Source organism: Corvus hawaiiensis, chromosome 10 (assembly GCF_020740725.1).
Source record: "Corvus hawaiiensis isolate bCorHaw1 chromosome 10, bCorHaw1.pri.cur, whole genome shotgun sequence".
NCBI lineage: Eukaryota > Metazoa > Chordata > Aves > Passeriformes > Corvidae > Corvus > Corvus hawaiiensis.
Window position 1 is genome coordinate 13,115,053 of NC_063222.1, and position 25,366 is coordinate 13,140,418.

At 37.4% G+C, this 25,366-nt stretch overlaps 1 protein-coding gene across 8 annotated transcripts in view; it reads right to left on the reverse strand.

Moving 5' to 3' along the window:
- Positions 1-25,366, reverse strand: part of TRIP12 (thyroid hormone receptor interactor 12) — a 79,891-nt gene that overhangs the window by 5,051 nt on the left and 49,474 nt on the right. For 5 of the 8 annotated variants that reach the window (XM_048314751.1, XM_048314750.1, XM_048314756.1 and 2 more), the window contains 31 exons: positions 23,978-24,073; positions 22,855-23,003; positions 22,492-22,527; positions 22,312-22,407; positions 21,797-21,889; positions 21,505-21,666; positions 19,728-19,796; positions 19,450-19,615; positions 18,630-18,747; positions 18,333-18,489; positions 17,873-18,026; positions 17,114-17,342; positions 16,287-16,405; positions 15,441-15,648; positions 14,341-14,441; positions 14,045-14,219; positions 13,529-13,670; positions 12,489-12,680; positions 11,713-11,864; positions 9,726-9,898; positions 9,205-9,278; positions 8,897-9,096; positions 8,003-8,130; positions 7,566-7,717; positions 6,979-7,121; positions 5,654-5,810; positions 4,553-4,651; positions 3,898-4,012; positions 3,454-3,608; positions 2,795-2,959; positions 1,412-1,576 (listed from right to left, as the gene is read on the reverse strand). In XM_048314751.1, coding sequence (XP_048170708.1) covers positions 1,412-1,576; positions 2,795-2,959; positions 3,454-3,608; positions 3,898-4,012; positions 4,553-4,651; positions 5,654-5,810; positions 6,979-7,121; positions 7,566-7,717; positions 8,003-8,130; positions 8,897-9,096; positions 9,205-9,278; positions 9,726-9,898; positions 11,713-11,864; positions 12,489-12,680; positions 13,529-13,670; positions 14,045-14,219; positions 14,341-14,441; positions 15,441-15,648; positions 16,287-16,405; positions 17,114-17,342; positions 17,873-18,026; positions 18,333-18,489; positions 18,630-18,747; positions 19,450-19,615; positions 19,728-19,796; positions 21,505-21,666; positions 21,797-21,889; positions 22,312-22,407; positions 22,492-22,527; positions 22,855-23,003; positions 23,978-24,073 — 4,340 coding nt within the window. The remainder of the gene's footprint in view (positions 1-1,411; positions 1,577-2,794; positions 2,960-3,453; positions 3,609-3,897; positions 4,013-4,552; positions 4,652-5,653; positions 5,811-6,978; positions 7,122-7,565; positions 7,718-8,002; positions 8,131-8,896; positions 9,097-9,204; positions 9,279-9,725; positions 9,899-11,712; positions 11,865-12,488; positions 12,681-13,528; positions 13,671-14,044; positions 14,220-14,340; positions 14,442-15,440; positions 15,649-16,286; positions 16,406-17,113; positions 17,343-17,872; positions 18,027-18,332; positions 18,490-18,629; positions 18,748-19,449; positions 19,616-19,727; positions 19,797-21,504; positions 21,667-21,796; positions 21,890-22,311; positions 22,408-22,491; positions 22,528-22,854; positions 23,004-23,977; positions 24,074-25,366) is intronic. The other 3 variants (XM_048314754.1, XM_048314757.1, XM_048314755.1) reach the window with 2 other exon arrangements.

Below are 25,366 nucleotides of genomic sequence, written 5' to 3' on the forward strand. Positions count from 1 at the left end.
GACATAGAATATTCTATGGCTATTCTAACAGCAGAGTTGCTTACCTACGATTGTGATTACTTTTTATGATCATGAACATGTGGTATAGTTAAGCTACACTGTATTCTTGCAGATTCAAAGAGAAGATCAAATTGCTAGACAAAATTCTACTACTGAAACTTTTTGTTCACAAATTTAGAACAAGCAAGGTGGCCCCATTATAGTACAGGGGAGAAGAGGGGAAAAAAAAAAGACAAAAAAATAGACAGAGAATAAAATCTTTCACTATATTAGTAGTTGAAGCAGTTCTACCTTTTGATAAAGGCAGCTCCTGTGGGAACTGTCCTTCGGGGAAAAAAAAGGAGATAGAGGGAAGAATGACATGAAGGCAGGAGATGCATGAAAAGCAACAGTAGGATATTCCAGCTTTATAAACTACTTTTCATGTTAATCCTCATGTAAGATTTTAATGAAAATGATATGTTCAAGAGCAGGGCAGCTGACCCACAGGGAGCTGTACAGGCCAGCTGATCAATATACTGCTTCTAAAATGCAATTCATCATACTTGTGATAGAGAGCACACTAATTTTCCCTCTGAAATCTTTTCTTTCACATCAAGTCTCATATAGTATCACATTCTTCCCATCTTTCCCCATCTCTTTTCCAAACTGTTATAAACCAATTCCCTTTATCCCTTTCTTAGACAGAAACAGCATCCTACCTTTGTTCAGCAGTATCAACCTTCTGTTTTTCTATGCCTTATGTCCCTTTTGATATAGGAATCAATACACAGATGGACTGTCAATTTATTCTGACATTGTTTTGTTATCTTTTCCTTACCCATTCTCTCTAGGGTTTGGGTTTTTTTTACACGTGTTTGGGGTTCTTTGGTTGACTGGTTCAGTTTTCCTTGGGGTTTTTGTTGGTTTGGTTTTGGTTTTTTGGACAAAAAAAACTACTGCACTAATTTTGACTCACAACTGCTGATGTTTTGCTAAGTCTGAGCCCAAAGAAGTTACACTACTATTACAGCAGTTCAAAGGCCACTGAGTAGCAGATGCTAGATCACTATTGCTAAAGAATTTGCTAAATCACTACTCATAAAAAAAAATCATCATCATAACCAGATGTGGAAACTTGTTAAAATATTCTGAAATTCCACTGCTCAAATGAATCCACTTACAACACTTTTTCTCCAAAAAGCCAAACTTCTCACAAACCACACTTTTTTATACTACACAATTTTCAAGTCAGGTGCAATTAGATTCTAACAGTTTTAGTGTAGTAATAATAACCTAGTACAGAAGAGAAGTGATAAGTAGGAAAATTATTGTTGTGCCTATCTCATGAGAATGAACTGAAATATATATGGAAACAAACTACCTGGGAGGAAGGACAAAGAATTTGAGTGATAGGTTTGCTTTTACATACTCTGAGATACTCCTCTAAATTGTGGATAGTGACCGGTGTATCTTTTCCCCCTTTTTTCAGCTCTATATTGGGAAACCCAGGAAGTGTGAAGTCCAGCCCTAGATCTTCCACTGAGCAGCCATTCATAGTCAGAGCCTCCAATGCATACTGTAGACTTTCTTTGGTCTAAAAAATTGGAAGTGAAAAACAATGAGAACAGTTAATTCAAATAAACTTATCCAAAAGTTATGACTTCTAAAGCAGCTTTGACTAAGCAGACATTTCTGTAAGAGTACTACCGTTAAAACTGTTGTTAAAAACATTAAAACTCCTTGCTTTCCTTCTGTAGTTTTCATACATAACAGGAAACCAAGACAAACAGATAAACAAGCTTAATGGATAACCTGGAAAGATCACAGGAGTACACTTTTTTCTAGCAGTTTTGGAATTCTGTAATATCCCAGAAGACAAACTATCTAGAAAATACTACTGGCAAGAAAAGGAAATGTGAAATATGCTATGGCTCAGAGGCTGGTTTTTCCTTAGGACAGTTAATGGCATTCATATTTGGCATGCATATTTACATTTTTCAGCTTTCATCCACCAGGTTTCAGGTTTTTCAAACTCTTGGGAAATTAAAAGCAGTGACCAAGGAGAGTGAGTGAGACAGTAAGGTAAAGAGGAACAAAGACCCACAAGCTTGCAATAATTTCGCTAGTAACAAAGCAGATGTATTAAGAGTATAAATTAAGTTATTACTTCCTACCATCTATTAACATTGGATGCTAGAAAAAAGCATGTGCGCCGAAGAACTTTTATCACTACTGCCAAAAGGAACTGTGGTATTTTCAGCTAAGACCAGATATCCTTGAAAAATTAATGTTATGTCTGAAAGAACCTGAATGCTCGTGCATGGTGACAGTTTGCATCAGTTCTGCATACAGCTCTTCAGTGAAGAGGGGAAAAAAACCCCCCTACATAAACAGCACTTGAATGAAAATCTGAAAATTTGACTAACCAACCAGTAAAAAATCCAAACCTTTTGACTATTCAAGAAGCAAGGACAGATTTTTTTTTTTTCCTCTGATATTTAAGTTGGTTAATATTTTTAAAGTGAACCAAAACAAGTTAGGCCAACATCCGGCAGTTTTAGACATTTCTAGACTGTGTTTAATCACACAGAAGAATCCCATAATGACTTTCTCATGCTAGACTTTACAAAAAGACTGTTTTAAAATTACTAGCCACTGATCTATAAACATTAAAACTACTTTGTATGAGAACAAAGTAATTATTGATATTACAATCAGTATTAAGCCCTACGATACATTCTGAATTACTGCTACTTCATAAAATCCAAACGTGTAAAGATGCACTCTTCTATTCTTAGGGTTACTTTCCCACCTGAGTTTTATCCTGTTCAAGTCTTTTCTTTTGTCTTACAATATCTTCAAGGTGATATATTGATTTGGCTACTACTGGATCAATACTGAACAAGTCATGCGAAGTCAAGGAAGTTTCCTGTCGTAGCATCCATTTATAAAAAGGAAGTCCAAGAGGAAGGTCCACCTGGAAACCAAAGCATTGAACTGTTTAGTATTAACTGTCTTCCAAAAGTCATCTCTTGACCAGATCTACAATACTCTCGTACTACTGGCACACACCAGAACACCATGTCTGAGTGGTTTTGCCTCAGAAATTTACAGTCAAGAAAACCCAAGTGACTGCCTAGTGCATATACATTAAAGCAATCAGCAAGCTACCAAGTAGAGTTAAAATGAGCCCAAAACATTCTTGAAAGAAGACTGGAGAGAGATTGCAACACATAGCAGATAATGGCTTTTCCTTTCTACAATAAAGTCTCAAAAGCCACTGTAAAGATCTTCAACCCTTTCCCCCCACGAAAATTAAGCTGCATGCCTGTTCTCTTCCCTGCCTTCCCCCAGACTGCCCTTACTTCTAGAGATGAAAGTAATACCGTTTAACTTTTATGCTTTTATCCCTCAACAGAGCTAGTGCTTTTATTTGACCCCTTCAGAAAAGATTCTCTATTTTATTCTCACCAGTCTGAAGTCCATGATTGCCTTGGCCATTAGTTTTCCCAGAAAGCGGAACTTCATTTTAACTTTTGCAATGTGAGCTGGCTTGGCTGTTCTACCAAAAGGAAGTGCAAAAAGGCCTTGAAGGTTATGAATGTACTTGGTACCTTCCTGGCTTCCTGTTGAGGAAGAAAGAAAGAAAAAGGAAGAGTTCAGTACTTACACTGCTAGTTTCTTTCAAGATGCAAGTGGCATTCAGATAATCTTAACCTAAATTTCTTACAGAAAAAAAACCACCAACCATATCAAACACACACAGAAACCCAACAAAACCCATGAAGATAATCACACACTATCAGCAGGCACATTATCTGACCACAAACTGAGGTGCTCTTTACGTAATTGAAGTCAACTTAGAATCAATTCCATATCAATCAATATTTATAGATTAGGTAGTAGAGTAATTACCTTTTGGATTGGCTAAAGTCACTTCTTCTCCCCTCCAAAGGCCTAAGTCTGCTCTCTGTAGTTCCTGAGATACAAGTGCATAGAACTCTAGTGTAGGGCCTAGGCCTGTGCCAACCTTCAGAGGACAGAGGGTGAGGGGAGAGGAGAGGGAATGCGATAAATAAGTAAATAAGTGAGTCCATTAGGTCAGTTTGAATATAAAAATCTCTACTTAGTCTGAGAAATATAATACATTATTTCCTATAAAGAAGACTGCACTGCAAAAAGCATCTAGAGAACCTAACTACAGGAACATTTACAACATGACAGAGGCAGCCTGGAAAGACCATGTATCAGAGGAAATAACAGTGGAGTAAAAGTATTAACCACCTAATGATCATATTTTAGAGGAAACACACACAGCTGTTTGCTTAAGAGTTAGAAAAAAAATGTGCTCTGCTGACTAAGATTGATTATGAAATTTAGATCAGAAAGAGCATCTCCTAGCAACTAAAAATCACGACCAAGCAGATTAGGGATAATGAAAGGATAAAATTCTTTAGCACCAGCAATGTGAAAGACACAGTCTGACCAAGCCATTTTATGAAAGTTGTAGCTGTTTGGTATTAATCTTCAGTAAAAAGGGGTTAAATTAGACTGCATTGATATTACTTACTTCATTCTCATACTGGATTTCCAACATGGCTCTTGAACTGCCTAGATCCTGCATCACAGATTCTGCCTGTTTCAACAGCTCATCTCTGTTCACAGTGCGCTACACATTAGAGAAGTTTTAAGTAGTGAAATTATGGCTTTAAGTCCCAGCTCCCAAGGCAGTTACAACAGGAAAAAAATCAGTTATGAATGTTTTTCCACCCCATGCCAATAGTTCCACAGTTCAACAATTTTTAAGTTTATACTTTGACATTACAGTTCTTGCTTCTATATGAAAACTATTTAGAATGAACGTAATCCATATAAAATGAGAAAAAATGCCTTACATTTATATCAGTGTAACTAACAGGTACTATTTTTGCCAAGAATATGGCAATAGGGCTATGATACAGCAAAGAAGTATTATCATGTGATGTTGTATACCTCAAACTAATATGTAGAGAAGAAAGTAGAATAAAGATGCTGAAACCCAAAAAAGCCCAAAAGCACTGGGATTCCTACATGTGGGAAGCTATATTCTTTTTCAATTTGGTTCTCATGTCTCCTTGTCTTTTTTCCCCACAGGTATCCAAGATCATATAGCATATATAGCAGATCTTATTTTAAGATAATATATCTCCAGATTCAAGGCAGACATCCAAGACTCCCTCCAATTTAACACAGTCACAATTTAGTTTTATTATGTTGTGACAGGTGATTTACCTTCCCAAAATACTAGGACAGTATTTTTGTTTATTAAGGGTCTAAATCCTGTAAATTCTTCTGAGAATCAAGCAAAACAGATCTACAAGCCAGTGTGTGGAAATATTACTAATGTTACCTAAAACTCTGCGTTCACTACTGGAGTTTAGCTTCAGGAATTACATTAGGGCCCCGCTGAGGCGCAGGCAGGCCGAGGGTGCCCCTCCTGCCCTCATGCGGCCGGCACGGAGAAGACACCGCGCCTTCTGCTGGGGGATTGCAGGAACTAAACCCACCTCCGTTCTTCGCTATACCACGGAACTCTGAAGTTTTACAGCTAAGTCTTGCTCACAATGATATTCTTAAAGACAATATAAAAATAAATAGATCCTTCATTCCATTTTAAACAAGATGTACTTACTTTTTTCCTGTCCAGTCGCGGTGCCACTCTGCTATCCTGAGAATCCGACTGATTGATTTCTGGATTAGTATCCAGTAGTCTTTGCATGGCTCGATCGCGGTCAAAGGCTGTCACATAAAACAGCATTTGGCGGGTATCAAATGGAAAGAAAAATGGGCTGCAAAGAGTATTGGATTAGTCAGTTGAGTTCCAAGCAGCATCTTTGACTATCATTTAGTTTAAAACATGATAAAAATGTAGTATGTCTGAAATTAGTGCTTTATTACCCCTCCAAAGAAGCCCTCCAGAACACACTTTACTTTAGTTACAATGCTTAGGAGCAAGAGTCTAGAGAAATGCAATATATGAAGGAGACAAAAAATTCCAGAAACTTTTAACTCCTCTTGAAAAGTAACTCAAAATACTTGAATGCCTTGATTGTGCAAAGTTTACATCAGAAACTAAGATTCCTTGTTCACTACTGTTCTACAATTAATAAATCTAACAGATCAAAGACTTAAGCTCAAGCTCCCATATTGGGCAGCAGGAAGACATGACAACCTGCCTAGAGCAGCACCACTATTCTACCTTCCACCATTTGCAAAAAATACTTTAAATAATCTGTGAAAGACTACCAGAGAATCTTCTTACTTTAAGTAATCACTTCCACTATTCTCAAAGGCATGTGTATGTTAACAGCGTGGTCCTCCATTGGCATTAAGTGAAAAGGCAGTTTTATTGAACAAATACTGCTACAATTCTTTAATATATGTTCGTGCTCATCATCTGTTATCTGGAATGCTTATGAAGGAAGTTAGAAATCTTATTTTTAAAATGAAGCCAAAGAGTTTCTCTAGACTACTTCCACAGTAAGTTGTCATCAGTACTACTGCAATTAACATGTTTGAAAAATCCAAGAATGTCAACTCTGATTTCTCATTCTTTCAAGTGGAAGAGCTTTACAGCTGGTACTCTGCATCAAGATACTACCAAGTACTATGTATATAGCTTTATAAAAATTATTTATATTCTTTTATCAGCAACAATAAACATATTTTCCTTTGTACCATGCTGAATATGCCAAGATAATTACAGTGATATGGTAAGAATGTCATTAAGCAGTTTAACAGGAGAAAAAACATCACCTGAATAATCAAAATGAACGTGATTTAAACTATGCAATATAGGTGTAAGCATCCATCCAAGTGTCACTATGTAACTTGGCAAGACTTCTGTGACTACATTTTGCACTCTCAGGAGTCCTGTAAGGTATGATGCACTGTGATGCCCAGCCAAGATTCCTACTGAACTGCAATTACAGACAGTAGACAGCAAATCACTCATACCATGTTTTTCCAAGTTCTGTCAGCCAAGTCGGGATGTTTCCTGTCATAATTACCAAAGGGTCCTGAAGCTGCCTGTTTGCTTTTGCTGTCAGTTTACTGTTGATAAACTCTGAGGTTGGAATTATCTCCTTGCAGACTGCATTCTGTGTTTAATAAAAGCAATGTATTTCTAGTTAGAGAAATGCTGAAAGAAATAACAAGTCTTTGTTAAAAAAGATTTTTAATGCTTCTAATTTGCTTATCATGGAAAGTAAAAAAACTTTCATTGCTGTTTTGTTCATCCAGCGTCTAAGACATGAAAGAAGGACTGAGTAGATTTTTACTACTAATTTTCTTTTAAGGAATAATGGTGGTCTTTCAACTTCAGGAAGGACAAAGCATGGGAATTGTGTTCAACACACTATAGAGAAAATATGACTGACTAAGAATTTACAGCCTTCATCTTATCAGGAGTTAAGAGAAACATGTAGGGGAAGATGGTAGTATTTGCATCATTCTGTCTTCTTGAGGGGGAGCAGGTGGGGGGAAAGGTTAATGGTTCTGTCCTGAACCAAGTATCAAAGTGATTTTAAAAGTGCTCTACTCACATCATACAAGTAATACCAGTATCGACTGATAGCGTGTAAAACTCTCAAAAGAAGAATAACATCTAGTGAGGGGTCTTCAAATGTTATATTTTCAGGTGGAGTAGATATGAGGTAAATTTCCAGAGGATTTAATACCGAAGGGCATACACCATCTAGCAGGAAAAAACAACATGTTAGCAAAACAATCCAATTGAAGTTTTCCCAAGATTTAATTATTAGGAGCCTAGGTAGTATTAGTCATGGCATTCACCTAACAACAACAGTTTAGTTAAACAACTCAGTAAATATCTTACTTTTAGTTTTAATATGCAGATTAATATACTTACTATTTCTATACTGCATCTGCTTTAAAAGAAACACTATAATGTTTGTAAACATTGTGAAAGTTCTGAAAGGACTGAGAGGACATCTAGCATATAGCAAGGTATTACACTCACCATGCCACAATTCATCATGTTTTTTAGAATTTCGAGGGGAGGTTTTTGTGGGAGCAGTTTGTGCTCTTCCTCTTTTACCACCAACACAGTCCTTATTACCATCTTCATCCTCTCGCACAGGTTTGTACCTAAAAAGTAACCGAAAGTTAAAAGTATGCTTTTAAATGCTACCTTGCAGGGAAACAAAAGCACTTTTAAAGGTGTTAGTTAGTTAGAACTTTACTTGAATGACAGTTAAAAGCAGAGAGACAAGAACACTGCACTGGGATATGATCCAGCCTCCGAGGCAAAGTATTTCACAGGGGAGAAAAAAATGGAGACCCTTCTGCTCCATAAACTGGAAGGAGAGAAGGCGAATGTATAAACAAAACCCCAAAATGATTGACATTAGTTAGGGTTAGGTTAAGTTTGGGGGTTTTTTGGTTGTTGTTTTGTGGGGTTTTATTTGTGTGCTTTTTTCTTTACATTTAAATGTTAAAAAGAAAGAGACTGCTGAACATTAAGATGTTCAGCATGGTCGTGTGTCAATGCTTCTTGCAAAGTATGGCCAGAGAATACATTCACCTTCACAGCAATCAACTGGGAAAATCAGTATGAAGTTGACCATTACTTGCATACTGCACATTCTCTACTGTTTGTGGTTAGTTACCTAACACTAAGAATGGTTTCTAGCAGGTGTCACTTAAAATTTCCCATTTCTTGTTCACCAGCTTTACTCATGAGCTAGAAAGAACACCAGGAGCCAGCAATGAATTCTTACTAAGTTTGGAAATTCAAAGCTCCAGTTTTCAAAGGGAAAAAAAAAGAGAAAACAGAGCGATATTCCCAATTTCTTGATGCATATACATTTAGGAAACTGGAGAAGTTATTCCTGGATTTCTCTAGGCAACTTACCAAATGGTGTGTGTTTTTGTCCAAATCCCAGCTCTTCCCAATGGGTTGCTTTCATCATCTGTAGATTCCCTCTCTTCCTCAGCTTGCAAACTGTACTGCCTGACTGCTTGATATACAGTCATATTGTATGGTAGCAAGTGATCTCCAATGTAAAACTGCAATCTATGTCTCACATTCCCTGAATTTAAGAATTGAGCAGCCTGAACAAAAAACCAAAACCCATACAAGTTAGGAAACTTGTTGCATAGCTTTTCTTTAGGCCCCTCCCCACACTGTGCCCTCCCCTTACTCCCAGAGCAAAAGCTTACCAAAGATTCATCTATTTCTTCATCTGACCCATCATCATCACTATCTTCATCATCTTCTCTAACTCTTCCATAGCCTGAGACAAGAGAAAAGAAAGACATCCTCATTTGCTTTTCTTCATGAAATGTAACAATGCTTTGGTACTCTGAATGTTATTATGTCTAGAACTTTAAAACAGTTCCAAAATGCATCAGTTAAAAACAGTAAGATTCAGAACTGCAAGAACAAATTTCAGTAACAACACCCAGCATCAAAACTGCCAAGTATAGTTTTGTACAGCCAGTATGACAGTAAAGTAGATTATACTTGTTAGTATTTTGACTGAACTGTTTACAACAGGAAGAAGTTTGTCCCAGAAACAGAAGATTCTCTATAGCTTTAGTCTCCCCTGTGAGCAAGATTTATTTATAGGTACCTTCCATTTGTCTTCAGCATAATCCTCACAGGTTTTTACAGACTCTACACTGTCAGGAGGAACTATTCCAAAAAGGAAAACACAAATGACACTATAATATATAAATACCTCTAACTACAAGGTATCTTTCAATGGCTTGTACCAAAGCCAGAGGATCAATCTTCACAGGGCCACCTTTCCACTGTTTCACATTAGCACAGTCTGGATGTCTTTGCAGTTGGCATTTTAATTGATGTGTATTGAAGAATTTTAAAGCTTGCGATCCTCTGTTAAGAGAAAAACTCAAAATAATTTGTGAAAAAAGTTGCTACACAAAGAATCTAATAACCATAATTGCATTAAAAATGCATTAAAAGAGGCTTATACATGCATTTACAATTTTACTTGTTCAGAGAATTATTTGTCAGACTATTTCTCTAAAACTAAGCTACAATGGTTTGGATAAATAGAATTAAAAGTTTTCTTTTACAAGAACACCAGAATCCAACTTGGACAAAATCTGGAAGCTACACGAATTGAGAGAAAGTCCAGCCTCAGGTCTGACTACAATATGACCTATACTGACCATCTTTGAAATCTGAAGTTGGTCAGCTGATGGCACAGGAGATTTAGAGCTGTGTTTACATGCAGTGAAACATGGATCAGAAATGGGTATGGAAAACGCAAGTACTCATTTATATGGTTTTTTTTCAATAAAGACCTGAAGAGAAATCCTGAAAGCTCCTCTGTTTTTTTCTTGCCAAGGATAGTTTATATACACGTTCCACCTCACCAAACTATCCATACTCAAAGCTAGCTGGTTTTATACAACAAGCCTCTTATTTCTTCTGCTTCTATACAGGTGCTAGTAAAAGCAAAAAAAACTTAATGCCTCAAAATCCTCACTGACATAATCCACATTAAAACCAGCAGTCAAACAATGCTACAGCAGTCTGGCTTCCTGTGTTTCATTTTCTATCAAAAAGAACAGCAACATTTTGCTTCTGTAATTAGCAGCTTTTTAATTTTGGTAGTTAGCCCACGTTTTACAAAAATAATGTGTATAAGGAAGCATTCTCACATTACAGAGCACATACTATTTGAAAGCCAGTATAGAGACACTAATTTCTTCTAATAAGAAATCAGTGTACTGCATTAATTCCCATTGATTTTAAGCTTCACAAAACACAAGTACTGAATTTTAATGTTAGGTTAATGCTGTAGTGTGAGGCTCCAAAACACCTAATATAATGGATGTTGTGTCACCATTAATGACAAAAAGATTCTCCACACTACCTTACTACCTGAGACACAGAAGACCTTTGGTATTTCTAACTTTTCTAAAGAAGAGGTTTCGAAAATTCATTTTCAATGCTCCTCCTCTCCTGCAGAGCTTTTAGCCAGCACCAGAAATACTTTCAAAACTTATACACAACCTCTACTGAAACAGGCTTACTGTTATATAATATGTGAAATCTAGTGTTGATTTACTGAAGCATAGAAAAGAAATTGTAGAACAGGTCTTTAGTTACTCAGATCTGTTACTTAAAACACAACTAACAAGCTGGATTCCAAATGTATTCTGTATCATAAGACTCAGGGCAGGTCTACAGCTATTTTAAACTCTACTGACAGGCAAGACTTATCACTTAATCCACTATCATCCTAGAGAACAGAACCTATATGAATAACAAAGTTTAGCACTGTAGCACACTCTCTGCAATTTATTACTCTGCTAAAAAACATCAGTGTCTAAGCAATAAATAGATTGTTTGTTTCCAGTGTTTGTTACATGGGGACAAGGAAGACATTTGGATTTTTAAAGGATAAATTTAGAGATTGCATTTAAAGTTACTCTATCACCCCCAATTTAAGTGAGACAAGTTTCAAGATGGTAAGTAAACATTTGGTAAAATATTCCATCTTCCACTGGAAAAAAAAAAAAAAAAACAAAAACAACTGTGTCATTGCTTTTGTGTTTAACAGGGTCAGAAGTTTCCATTACCTCCTCTTGTAATTGTATTTCTACTGGTACTTGTCCTTTTACTGTTGTTTGAAACAAGTTTTGGAAAACAAAAGCTTCCAACAAAACTGTTACCTGAGCATTAATCCTTACCTGCTCCCTGTTCCATTTCCACTAGGGAAGTCATGCACTTTAACAGGAAACTGTTCCATCTGACTGAGGCAGTTGTTCATTTTATGGACTAATGCCAACAAAGGTGCATTTTCTAATGGCTCTAATCTTCCAAGGGGCTCCTCTCCAGGAAGCTGAAATACAGTCCAGTCTTTTAGTTACCTGCTTGAATTAAACCATCCTAAACAATTTATACCATAAATTAAGAATCACTACTCTCACTGAAAGCAGCAGCAGTATCACGATGACTAAATGACACAAGTTTACGAAAGACTTGTTTCAAAGAATGTACTTTTCTCTCGTGGTTTCAACTGAATAGCCCGATTTTAAGCATTCGCCTTTAACCATGAGCAATAAGCTTTTTGGAAGTTTTAGTTATCTGCCTTCCTCTCTTCCACTTCACATTTCTTTCTTTAAGTGATAATATTACTATCCAAACTCTTTCCATATCAGCTTCTTGAAAGACAGAAACAACTTCTAAGTTGTTCAAGACTCAGATAATTGGCCATCTTGGCATTTTTTCCACTGCTGTGTGGAACTATCTGTAATTACAAGGTATTCAAAAAAGTTCATGACCTATAAAGACATTGAACAATGTGAAAGTTGCAGCTATACAACTTAGATATAAACAAAACATTCTTTCTGTATTCCACCTGTAAGGTAAGGTCAACACAGAACTTCTCAGATGACTTTTTGAGAAAGAAAATTTGAGAGAAAGACAACTAAGAATGCCAAAAAAAATAAACAAGAAAACTTACTGGAGAGGAAAAAAATACATGAAGAAATCTTTTCAATCTGATATCCCTGCTAACAGCATCTTTTTCACTTTTAGATGTCAAGTAAAGCAGCAGTTGTTTAACAAACCCACTATGCTGGATTTCAAATGAGGAGACGTCAGATTCCGAGACAATGCTACGGATTTCTACAAGGCACTCTGTTCCACCATCCACCTGAAAATCATGAAGAGAGTGTTTTACTACCTAGGTATTAAGGGCTTAAGAAATTGTATTTTTCCTTCTACTGCATGTAACAGCTCTAAAGGGAGAGGAAAAAAAGGGAAGTCTGGAATGTATAGTAACTCAACACAAGCAGCAACGCAAGGCAAATAACCTGAGGATAAGCACTTCTCTGTTCAAGGGGAGACATTACAGGCAACATCTACATTCTCTATTTTGCGAGAAATGCAAGGTCCCATTTCTGTCTCATGCAAGGTAAAGATAAGCTCCAAGTAAGGATGCTTTCTGTTTAAAACAACCAAACAAAACCCCAACAACTCAGATGGGTATATGTTTTACGTGACATTCGTGTGGGAGAGAGAGGAGGAAAAGTTTCGTCTTTTAATGATTGCTTAGATCAAAGCACAGAACACAGCTCAGCTCTTGTGATACTTCAGAAGTTACATGTTTAGATCACCTAAAAGGACCACAACTGTCTGAAAAGCAAGGCTGGAGTTCTTGACATGCTACCACATTCACCCTAACCTGTATTTCTTCTATCATTTTAACAAAATGCTGCTTCCCTCTCCTTCTTCCCCCAGTCCCAAAGTTCTTACTACAAACTGTATTGCTCTTTAAGAATAAAGTCAATCCCTAACACTAACTGTAGAACTTTTGAATGTGAAATAAAATACTATGCAAATGACACATTGCTAGGACTGGTCTTTTATCCTAAGTGGTGTGCGTCAGAGCTTACACACTCATTCTAAAAAATTACTTCAAGTCATAATGACTCATAAGGCAAGGCAAGGCAAGAAATTACTCCCCACCCTCCCCCCCCAAGTAAGTTTGCCACTTCTAACCTGGAGGTTGAGTTGTTCAGTTGCAGTGCAAAGTCTCTGTAATACATTTAGTGCAGGATTGCTTCCGTCCATGTTTTCAGAACTAAAGTAATGTTCTACAAATTTATGGGCTTGCTCCTTAATCCAGCCCTTAATTTTTTCTCTGTAAAGAAGCACACAAAAGACATTTAGCCACACTTAGCATTTGCATACATCAAATATTACAAGTAAATATAGCCTGAGTATAATTTACTCCATGTTAAACAGCAGTCGCAGAAACCCCTTTGCTTTTATTCCAACATAGTCAAGCTCTTTTCTCTACAGATCAATTCTTGCATTGTTTTTCTCAGTTCTCCGATTTTTCCCCACCATGCAACTTTAAACTATCCAGATGTTATTTTCTCTACCTTAATTTCTTCATTCTTTTTCCAGAATTATTTTAACTGTGGTTAACCTCCAACTTCTTTGTAGGTGCTACTTAATCACCTGATCATAGCTGACATCATGTTACAAGTATTGCAATTTTTTTGTGTGTACCTGTTATTGGAAATGGTATCCTTGGAAGCAGCCCTTGCAAGACCACTTACTCCTGCTGTTCGTGCTGGTTCGATATTATTACTGTTGGATTGTGTGCTTAATCTTCCCCATGTCTTAGGATTTAAACTTGCCAAGAAAGAAGATTTAGGAGACTGAGTAGTTGTAGGGCTTTTAGCTGGAAGAAGTAAAGAGAAAATTTAAGAGAATCAACAGGTTTATTACAGCTAGCTCTTTCTGCAGGTTATAAGCTTACTTTAAAAAGGAGTTGAAAGTATCATACTTTAAGAATTATTTACCTTGATTGTCTACTTTGTCATCATCTCTTGGAGGGGAATATTTTGGTCTCCTTGGCCCTCGTTTTGGCAGTCTTTTTCTCTTTAGAACATCACTCAGTCGTCTGTTAAAAATAAATGTAACTTATTTCCACCCATGAACATATTCATGCACACACCCATCCCTCAGTTTAAGATGCACCTGGCCAACTACTTCCTTGAGAATTGAAGAACAGGTTCCATCCCATAATAAGGACATTCCTTGCTTTAGGAGCAGGGGCCTCAACTCTATAATTGACAGGACAAACTCAATCCAGAAAGAAGGGGTTTTGCTGATTGTCATTGTTCTATTATGAGCAGCCAAATACAGCCAGAAGTGACACTAAACAGAGGTTTCTCATAATTTTCATACTTTGTGTATCCATGTGTTTGTTCATTTATTTGAATACACTTAGAAAAGAAAAATTCCACTAATGGCTACTGAATAAACAAACACCAATCAATATTGGATATTTAACACACCTCCCCTACAAAAGCCCAGAAAACACTTCAACAATTTGTGGCATTTCTACTCGTCAATCACCACACTTCACAAGTTCACATATTTCTATTCTTGTTTAAAATGACCAATATTTGACCTTTAAAATAAAAACAAACTAGTAATTTATTCCTACACTGTATTTTAATTCTACGAGTGTACAAAATTATTGCCTTCCAACAAAAATTAAGGATAATTTCTTTCTTCTCCAGTCTCCAGCAGAAAGGAATCATGTACCATAGCTCTGAAAGAATCACTGTCCTCAGCAGTTAGATGAGACTACGAGCTGTTGCTCTTGGCATTCTCCCAAAACAGAAAATTAATATCATTATGATATAACTATCAGGTCACTATTTCGTTGTTTTCTCTTTTAAACATTTAATATAAAATGAATCAAAACTACCCATTGAAAAATTCAACACCACTCCAATTTAGTTCTTTAGAGGAAAATACCACAACAAAATGCAGATGATAATGTGGGCAGCCCATGTCACTCTAGGCTTTTTTTGAAAAACAAGATAACAAAACCCCAAAAGAAAGCACCAAAGCCAGAGCAAACAGATTACTTTCCAGAAAGTGCACTTACCCCTGTGGGCTCAGATCCAAGGAATCCTCCCGGCTGTGCTGTAAGCTGGGAGAGCCCAAATCTGCAGCTGCATTGCTGGCAGCAGTGGCTGTCCCAGTACTTATTGTCGTAGTGGTACCCAGCGTTCCTGATCCATTAGTGCATACTTTTGGTGGGCTTGTTAGCAAAGCCTCAGACTCTGCCAAGTTTTTCACTTGGTGCATCACCCCTTTGAGAAAGAAGAAATCTTTGTTTGGTGGGTTGGTCTGGGGTAGGGGGAGCGAAGGGGGTGGTAGAGATGTGGTGGCAGCCACAAGGGTGTTTGAAAATGTAGAACTGAGTGTTATTTGAACCTCTGCTTTGACTATGGCAGTATTTGCTCACCCCACCAATCAACACTAAGCTTTAAAAGCACTCCAATCTTTTCTTCAAAAACTTAACCTACATAGTTTAAAAATAAAAAATTAGAGCAGTATGAACAGCAGCTGAAGAAACCCCAAGCACAACGACTAACACAAGGACTTCCTGCCAAAGATTAATCAGTTTTCTCCAGTAAGACTTCCCATGTAATTTCAGTGAGCCATCTTCAGCCTAAGTCAGTTCACTAGTATCTAGTGAGCCTGTACAAACTTGTTTCGGATTCTAAAAACACAAGCTTGTCTCCTCCAGAGTCTGGGTCAGCTCCTCCCATGTAATATGAGGGCAGCTTTCACAGATTCACCTTTATTATTCAAGAACAATATTCAATTTTTACAACTTGGGGAGAGTGGAGAGAGGGGGTAAAGGACTCAGATTCTCCACAAACACATTTTTAAAATACTACAAAAAGAGGTGAAGAGGGAAAAAAAAAAACAAACCACAATTTACCTTCTCTTCTGAAGTAAACACTAAAAATGTCAGGTAACTTTTGCATTAAAATCTCTGCCATCTGCAGGGCTCCAACTACTATCTTAAGGTCTTGACTCGACAGCATGGAGGCAATATGACTAAAACAGATAATTTATTAGAATTAGCTTTGTCTTTTTTTTGGCTGAGTTTTTCTTTTTAAATCAAGTCAGTTCATCTTGCATACACAGCACTGGAGACTGAAAACAAATTTTATAGTGCTTTTATCAAAGCTATCAATAAAAGGACTGAAACAGTTCTATTCCCACCTATATCACTTTTACCAAGTTTTAACATGGCATAAAGGAGTCTCTTATAAACAACAGTGTTGTTTGTAGAACTTGGTACTGTCTTTGAAAAACAATTTAGTTTATTTTCCAGCTGCATCCTCAGATCCCCAACTTTATGTGTAACATGTAGGAGAGGTTTCAGGAATAAAACCTAGCAGTTGAATGCTATGAGTGTCTGTTATTGCTCACATTGTATTACCTCAAAAGTTATCCTGCCCTCAGAGAAGTTCATAGGCAAGTTTTAGAAATCAAAAACCAATAAAGAGTAATATTAGACACTCCTAGTACACACAGCCAGACGCCACCTAAGTTTCTAGTAGGAATGTCTAGCGCTGGCAACTACTGCAAAATCTATGATACAAAAAAAATCCCTGCAGAGCTGGCAGCCTCAGCTTTTGGAAAATGAACGAGACTTTAAAAGTATAATTTTCCCCTTAAAAAGATGATTCAAAAAAAGTAACCACAAATTTGAGCTGTAAGCTCAAAATTAATTTCATTTGCAGCAGTTAATGAACCCACCTTGAAACAGCATGGTTTTTCAGCACATCCTTCAGAAGTTCAGCATCAGCAAAATAAATTATCCTAAGAATTGCTCTAAGGCACTTGTGTCTAACAGCAGGTCCAGCTGAAGAACTATATACTTCATAAAGAACACCAAACAATGTTTTGATAAAGGATTTTGCCAGTTCTGGGTCCTCTTTCATTAACTGTGCTCGAGCATCATCCTTCTTCAATTCCGAATGTCCACCTGTGAGAAAGTGCGCAACGCATCACTGTACAGATCTTTGCATCTCTGCTCCGATGACTACTTTTGTTAAAACTGATTTAATTCAGCTCTTGAATGGAAAAGATAAAATTCAAGAACCAGAAATCGAAGTGAGTAAGCAGGTACAAAACTTCCTCTTTTCAGGAGTTCAATCCTTTTTTCTTCAGTTTTCTTATGTATTTCTGTATAATATTATGAAGCCCTCACAGAGTCTTCATTAAATAAAAGAGATGTATCAATAGAACTGTTTCAGAAATCCCAAGCCAGGAACACACCCAGCTCCCTCCCAATTCCATACATTTTCAGCTGCCAGGAGGAGTTTATATGTTAAAAAGCACACATGTCAACAGTACGAGTTTTGTTATGAAGCTTTCTTCATTCATGTAAATCAGAATAGTCTGAAGTTCCAAAGAAGCCATAAGAAATGTATTAGTTAAGCAGTAAACTGCTGCACAACCCAGAATAAATCAGCCACAGCTAGAGAGCCCCGCTGTTTCCTGAGCTGTACTTACTAGTGTTTGTATTGGCTAAAGGGTTTGGTTTTCGCTGAATGGCACGGGCTGTTCCAGTATCCTCATTTATTTGCTGCATAGAGTTAAAATCAATAGTATAGACACGCCCAAGTGTAGACAGGCTTATCTCATCCTCACCAACCTGATGAGCTGCCTAAAACCAAGAAAGAGTTTAAAGTTAAGAAATCCCTAACAAACAGAAAGCTGTATGAAAGGTAAGAAGAGGGGTAACACAGTAGGAAAACAATGGCAGAAATACAGTAAGAACAGTGATTAAGTGATTTGGTGTGGCTGAGCACCAAAATAATGCAATATTACAGGAGGACATTTGAGGAAACTTGTGTTTCTTACTCAGAAAGATCAAGAGTGGTATTTTCAAAGACAGAGAAAGCACTCAATTCCTTATACAACCGCACGCAGATTTGAAAAGCATCATCACACAAATGTGTGGAATTACTACCTCTATTATTCGACTATCAATCCTGTTATATGGATGCCAGAGACCCCTGTCATCTCGCCATTGCCATATTGCACCATCTGTATTTTGTGCATTTCCTTTCTTTAGCATAGTATCAACAGCAAAGATTCCCTCTTTTGGCAGGCAAGGCATCAGTTCACTGTAAAGGACATTAAAACAATATTTTACTAGAAGTATACGATCAAGTCCATCTAAGCTGAAAACTGTTTGCCTTATTTTAGTGAAGTTCAGGATTTTAACATACCAACCAGACCCAAAACCTAGGACTGCAAGACTTACCAGATAAGAGAAGTAAGTTCATAAAGTTCTTGAGGACTTCGTGGAACAAGGTCAATTTGTTCTTGACAACTCCCATTTGAGGCTCCACAAAGGAGGAAGTGAAGCGTTTCTGCAATATCTATAAAAATTATTATTCATGAGACTGCCTGTATCAGACATGGATTTCATTTTCTGTTGGACACTACACAGCAGAGATAGTTACTGCCCAAAGCAAACACAGTGTGACAGTAGGACAAAAGTGTTTCTTTGAACACTAAGAAATGTGTTTGTTCTCAGGTCTGGGGTTTGTGGCTTTTTTGGGTTTGTGGTTTTTCCTTTAAGGGACAATTAGGGGAAAAATGCCACTCAATATACAAGACATAGAAGAAAACAGGGAAAGGTACAGGGCAGTTGAAGTGGTAAGTCAAAATTTATGAAATGGAGCAAAGAAAACAAGTGACAACTAAGACAGTTATACAACAGTTACTTTTGTTAATGTTTTCCCCTAGAAGAAGTATTTAAAGCACATGGTTCCCCCACACGGTAAAAACTAAGAAAAGAATTATTCAACTCAGGCTGGAATAAGAACAGTTTGTGCAGCTAATACAGACTTAAAACTAGGTGAGCACTGCAGTGACAACAGCTAGAACTAGGAAAAGTGATAAAAACCCCTCTGGATAAAAGTTTTCAACATTTTAACTAACCTTTTTATCCCAAGGGAAACACAGTAAGAAAAATTAAAAGAACAGAATCTTTATATAATCAAGCGCACAGAGGTCCATAATGACTGTAGGTATTAACATGAACAGGCCCCCTAGAACATGGAAGAATAAGAACTTACTTTGCTTCATAAGCTGGACTGCAAGTGTGGGGCAGTTGGAGCACATCAGGGAGAACATGCGCACCACCATGATGAACATTCCTGAGCTCAGGATAGGAGGTGTCACAACCAAGAGCTGCTGGATGTTTGTTAACAAGTCCTTGGAAGCAACCTGCTGCAGCAAGTTCTTCAGGAGAAAACAACAAAATAGAAAACATTAGTCTTTGAAAGGTGAGCCCTCATGAGAAATGGGGTGGGGGAAGAAGGAAACAGAAATGCAACCCGATCCACACTCTTACCTCTTCATGCTGGAAGTTGTCCACTAGCCGTGCAAAACAGAGACAAGTGCTTTCAACAGACTTTTTGTCCTGTTATAAAAAAGTTAAGTTTTGTTTGAATTGAAAATTTTTAACTTGCACTAGATCACCCTGTTATTTTGAGGCATTCATCAAATTTCTCCGAAAGAGCCAGTCTAATCACATTTTACACAACATTACAGCTCTGACTTTTAAATTCACTGACAGTCTAAACTGACTTCCTGATACAGCTGTGCTTCCTACATATTCCCTGGGAAACACCCCCCACTTGCAACACAAATACCTTTAAGGACCTTTAGAGATGAATAAATTAATCCCTAATATTCTTTTTGGATTCTGCAAGGAGGAAACAATATGGAAAAGAGCTAGAAAGCCAAAGTAACAGGAGATACAGATAATAAGCAGGAATGAAGCCTACTGTTCTACAAACTACATGAAGCCTGATTTTGGTATTATGCAGCACAGCCACCACAGCAAATCTAAAGACACAAGTAAAGACTGCTCTGAAAATAGCTCTAGTTAAAAGTTCAATGAAATGCTCAAAAAAGTTCAGCTGAACATAATAAAACACTAACTGTAAGGGTGGCAGAGCACAGGAAGAGGTTAGCCTGAGAGATTAAGTCTCCATCCTTGGAGATACTTAAAAAGGGACAAAAACAAAAAAACCCCCCAACAACGACAACAAAAAAAACCAAAACAAAACACCAACCAAAAACCCCCACAAAAAACCAATTACCACCAAAAAAAAAATTAGCTGGACATGCTCCTGGGCAATCTGCTCTAGCTGACCTTGCAGGGGAGCTAGGACTAGGTAACAGAGCTCTCTTCCAACCTCAACTATTCTGTTAAGAGCTAACTCAAGATTCTTTTCCAGAAAATTTCCACTTCAAAATTTCTTGAAATCTTACTTTGGTGGGTTGTAGCTTCTCTTCAGAGAGCAGGAATCAGTACTTGTCCCTACTACTGGTGAGAATGGTGCTTCCTGTTTCTAGAGTACAATCTAAAGCTGTCATTTGACAGAAGCTGCCTCAAAGATTCAAGTAGTCTTTCAGCAAGATGACGTAGGCAAAATTAAGAATAGCATAAGAATACACAAAACCATTACCTGGAAGCTTCCATGTAGTTGCATTTGTTAACAAACAAAATACTTCTCCTTTTTCATATTTTTAACAGGGATCTGCCAACCAAGCAGATCACCAAAATCTCTTTTGGTGCATCAGTCATTGTAAGTGCTCGTTTATGAACACAGCAATATTGCAGGATATGTAGCCCTTAGGAGCCCCTTCATTTCCGATAACTTCAAACTATTGTAGAAAAGCAGGAACTTTTTTTAAAATGCCATAAACGCTCCCAAAAAGTAAAATCAAAAAAAACCCCACAAAAATTGAAACTAAAGCTGTTCTGAGTTTAAAGTGGGAGAGAACCTTGCAATCCATTTCTTAAGAAAAAAATAAAAACAGTAATGCTGCTGGACTCCCTTCTTACTGATGTCCTTGTTCTTCACAAGGACTACAAAACCATTACTCATGCTTTAACTTAAAGTACCTTATTTGTCTTCTTTTATAAAATGTCATGTTTACAGAAACACGAAAGGTCCATATGTACATTGGGATATCACAACTTGACAGTATTGAAACCTAAACTCAATTATCCCCTTGCAAAGGCAAATAATACACAACAAAGAACCAGGTATCTGGGGACATCTTTAAACTGCTTTCAGATCAAAATCAAAACATTCCATTTTTTAACAGCTTCTTACCTGATGGGTTAACCTTTGTGTTAGCAGTGGCAAAGAGTCTGCCACAAAGTGAAACTCATCAGGCGTTATACTCTGGCAGCAGTTGGCAGCGATAGCTAGTGCATTCCTTTGTGCATTTATACTGAAGAATTCCAGATACAGCAAACAGTCTGCCAACCCACCCTATAATAAAACAAGCATTTTCACTCTCAGTACTGCTAAAGTCACAAAGTTGTTTTATTTCATCTTCACAGAAGATCACCAAGATGTAGAGCTGGTAGAGGCAAAAATGCCTTGTTTTGTTTTTACTTACTGCCTGCAGAATGGCTTTACTGTGCCTGCGTGACAACATCTCCAGGGCTGTAAGCGCCTGCTCTGCCACATCAATGCACTGGATAACTTGCAGCTACAAGAAAACAAAAAAGCTCGTAGATCAATTTCTAAACCAATTTGCAAAAATAATCATCTTGATTAACACTGGGACATATAGCCTCTACTATGACACTATGCTAATGAAGCCAGCTCTGACCAAGCCTGCCCGTTTAAGGTTACCTCAGCCACAGAGCTACTCCAAGAGGCAACAGGTCATGTAATTACACATTTTGTATGTTTGCAACACCAATCCAACAAAAAATTCTCAGTGAATCAGAGAGCACTCTTCAGTAAGGGTGGGAGCAAAGATAAGCCTGGCTTTAGAAGCTTCTCATGCATTTTATATTATCTTGTAAGCCATGAAAAGAAGCCACCATCTTAATGGCATTTTCTGAAGTTAAAACAAAAGATAAGACCCGCTCATACTATTTTATCACTGTTTTGATTTCATTTTACCTTTTCCAAGAAGACAGGAATTGCATCTACCACTACAGCAGATGATCTGGGAAGTGCTTCCATCATGTATGTTAAGGCCCGACATGCATGATTCATCTATTAAATACACAGATATTTGATTTTAAGTTCAGATGACATTTTTATATTTCAAAAGCTTCTTAAATACTACAAACTACTTACAATGTCAAAGTTGTGCTCCATCTGCAGGAGTGTTATCTGTTTAAAAAAAAAAAAGCGTTGTTTGTTTAGAAAAATGTATCTAGGTATCATCACAAAAAGGGTACAGATCACTACTATAGCTTTTGACTCAGGATTTTAGATGTTGGTAGGAATTCCAAAGGAACCACTGCCTATTCTTGAGCTATTCAAAAGTTAATAGAACTATCAAAATTTAGCAAAACATCCTCTCAAAACCAAATAATAAGACAGATACACATTCACACACTTAGAAGTAAGACAATACAAATAGAGACGACTTAATTTAAGCAAGATATTGAGTGAAACATTATACCCTCCAATAGAAATCTGAGATTAAATCTTTACCAAAGCTGGTACAACACTCTTGACTGGAAATCCTCCTAACGTTTCTTCATTTCCCATAACCAACAGCTGGCACATCTCAATCACTGCCTGTAGTTGCTGACTTTCATCAGTGGCTTGGAGACCTTGTAAAAGCTGTTGAGCTTTAGAACCTAGATATCCAGAAAAAAATTTAGGAAAGAAGGTATTAGAAAGTGTTCAAGAGAACTGTTATGCTATACTTCTGCCAGAGTGGAAGACCAGAGATAGTTTGTTTTCCTCTGTATTTGTAGTTTCATTTCCTTTCCCTGTCATAAAAAGGGGGAATAGGGAAGGGACACAAAATCTCACTCTTGGCTGCCTTTCCAGTGCAGACTGGTCAGCACAGGGAGTCCGCCACACTGCTCACCACAGCCATCTTGCCAACCTACAGCAGGTGCCAGAACCCAAACCATCCCGCCTTTGTGCAGCAAAGGACTTTGCAACACCCCCTAGATAATACAGCACATGGAGCACCCATGAGACCCCATCCTCTTCTTGGCATGCAGTGTAACGGGCTGCCTCTGGCTCCCCTGGGAAGCCAGACTTGGACTAGATGGTACACATCTCATCCAGCTGCATAGTGCAGACCTGGTGCAACAAGTCTAAGGACCCACATTCTCACTGACACAACATCTGAATGAAATTCATTCTGTCTGAAACCTAAGACACTTTTGAAACTAAAACCGACATAACTTAGAACTGATATCTACTAATTGTTTTAAAGCTATCTTAAGCATTTGTTTAAAGCTAGCAAAAAACCCAAGGGGGTTGGAGAGGTCTTTCGTTAAGCAGCGCATCATGCAAAAGAAAAAGATAAGGAAGGGGTGAAAAGGCAAGAACCCTCCCTTCCCCACCTAGAAGGGAACATCAGATGCCCCAAAAAAGAAAAGCAAAGAAATACAGCTAAGGCAAATTTCTCTTTCTTATAGGAAGACAAGCAAATTAAAACTGTTGACCAGTGGTCTAGCACTACCACGACATACAAGTCTCCAACACATAAAATATTAAACTATGAAGCTAATACAAATATTAGATTTACTATTGGTTGAATTCTACTAGTCTGGAAGTGGAAAGAATTAAGTCAAATTAGACAAACTTTGCTTACTAGCTCCACTTCCAATTGTCCTGTGGAAGAGCTGCGACATCCGAGGACCAAGAGGGCCAAACAGGTGAGGAGGAAGACCCCTAGCCTCTAATAGAGCTAAAAGTAAACAGAGGATAACAGCCATTGTCAAAGTTTCTACGTATATTTTTAAAAGTTAAATTTTGTGATGTTATCATTTAAGACTACTAGAATTTTGGTACTTTAAGAGTTAGGATTAGATGACTGCAGCTACCTCGATATCAAAAAAACACCAAAAAGATGACCTTTAAGGAACAAGTAACTAATATTTTTTTGTATCAGAGCGTTAAAGTCCTTTACGATGTCACCCGCCGAGTTTCCACGGTTGTGTATTTCACAAAAGTAATCTCATCTATTAAACTGTTATAAGCCTAGAGCCAGAACAGCAAATACATCAGGCTGTAATTTTAAATCTAAACTCAAACTACATAGGATAGGTTAAGCTTATCTTCATGTTTTCAGGACCTGCAGGCACTACTAATCTGACAAAAAAATAACACTGAAAACAGGTTTACAGCTTTATTTGCTGATGAGGGAAGAACTCTTGCTAAGTATTAGCAGGTTTCTTTCTTGATTGATTTTCAACACTTTACAGTACTGTTACTTAAGCTAAACTAAGTGGGTGATTTTGATTTTTATTGTAGCAACCATGACTACTGCTGATCAATAAAATAATCATTAATAGTGAAAACCAATTTAGCCCAGTATTTCTGATGCATACCTATACTTACTGAGAACTAAAAGCAAGTGAACTGATACTGACAGCACTCATTTCCACATTAAATAGCTAGATTAACAAAAACCTGTCATTTGCAAGGGAGATCATGATCTCAGGACTCCCTGCAATGTAGTAGCAAAATCATTAGACCAGTTGCAGGACATGCAAACTGAGTTTATACCTGTCATACTCTCTGGTTTTGAGAGACCAGACTCCTTTAGCCCAAGCACAAAAGCAAGCATTTTAAGAACATTCAGATTTTTTTTGGTCAAAGCTTACAGCAACATGGGTATCAATGACAAGCACAAAAAAAAATTGTTATCCAGAAGCAGGCAGAGTACAGTAGGCCTAACCTGGCCTCTAAACTTAAAACATGCTTGCAAAGAGTATTTTTATATTTGAGCTTACACACTTAGTAAGACTGAGTTCTCATTTCTCTCCCCCCCACCTCCTCCTAGAAAATCAATAGTAGTGTATTACACACCATTTAAATGAATAAGGACACTATCCCACCCCCTTCCAGACATCTTGCATCTTTTGTGAATTAAGGCTTGAAAAACCCTACTTCAGAACTACTGTAAGCAAAAATACATTGACATACAGTGAAACAAAATACAGCCTTCCCACTGAATGTCATATAGAATTTGTGTAGG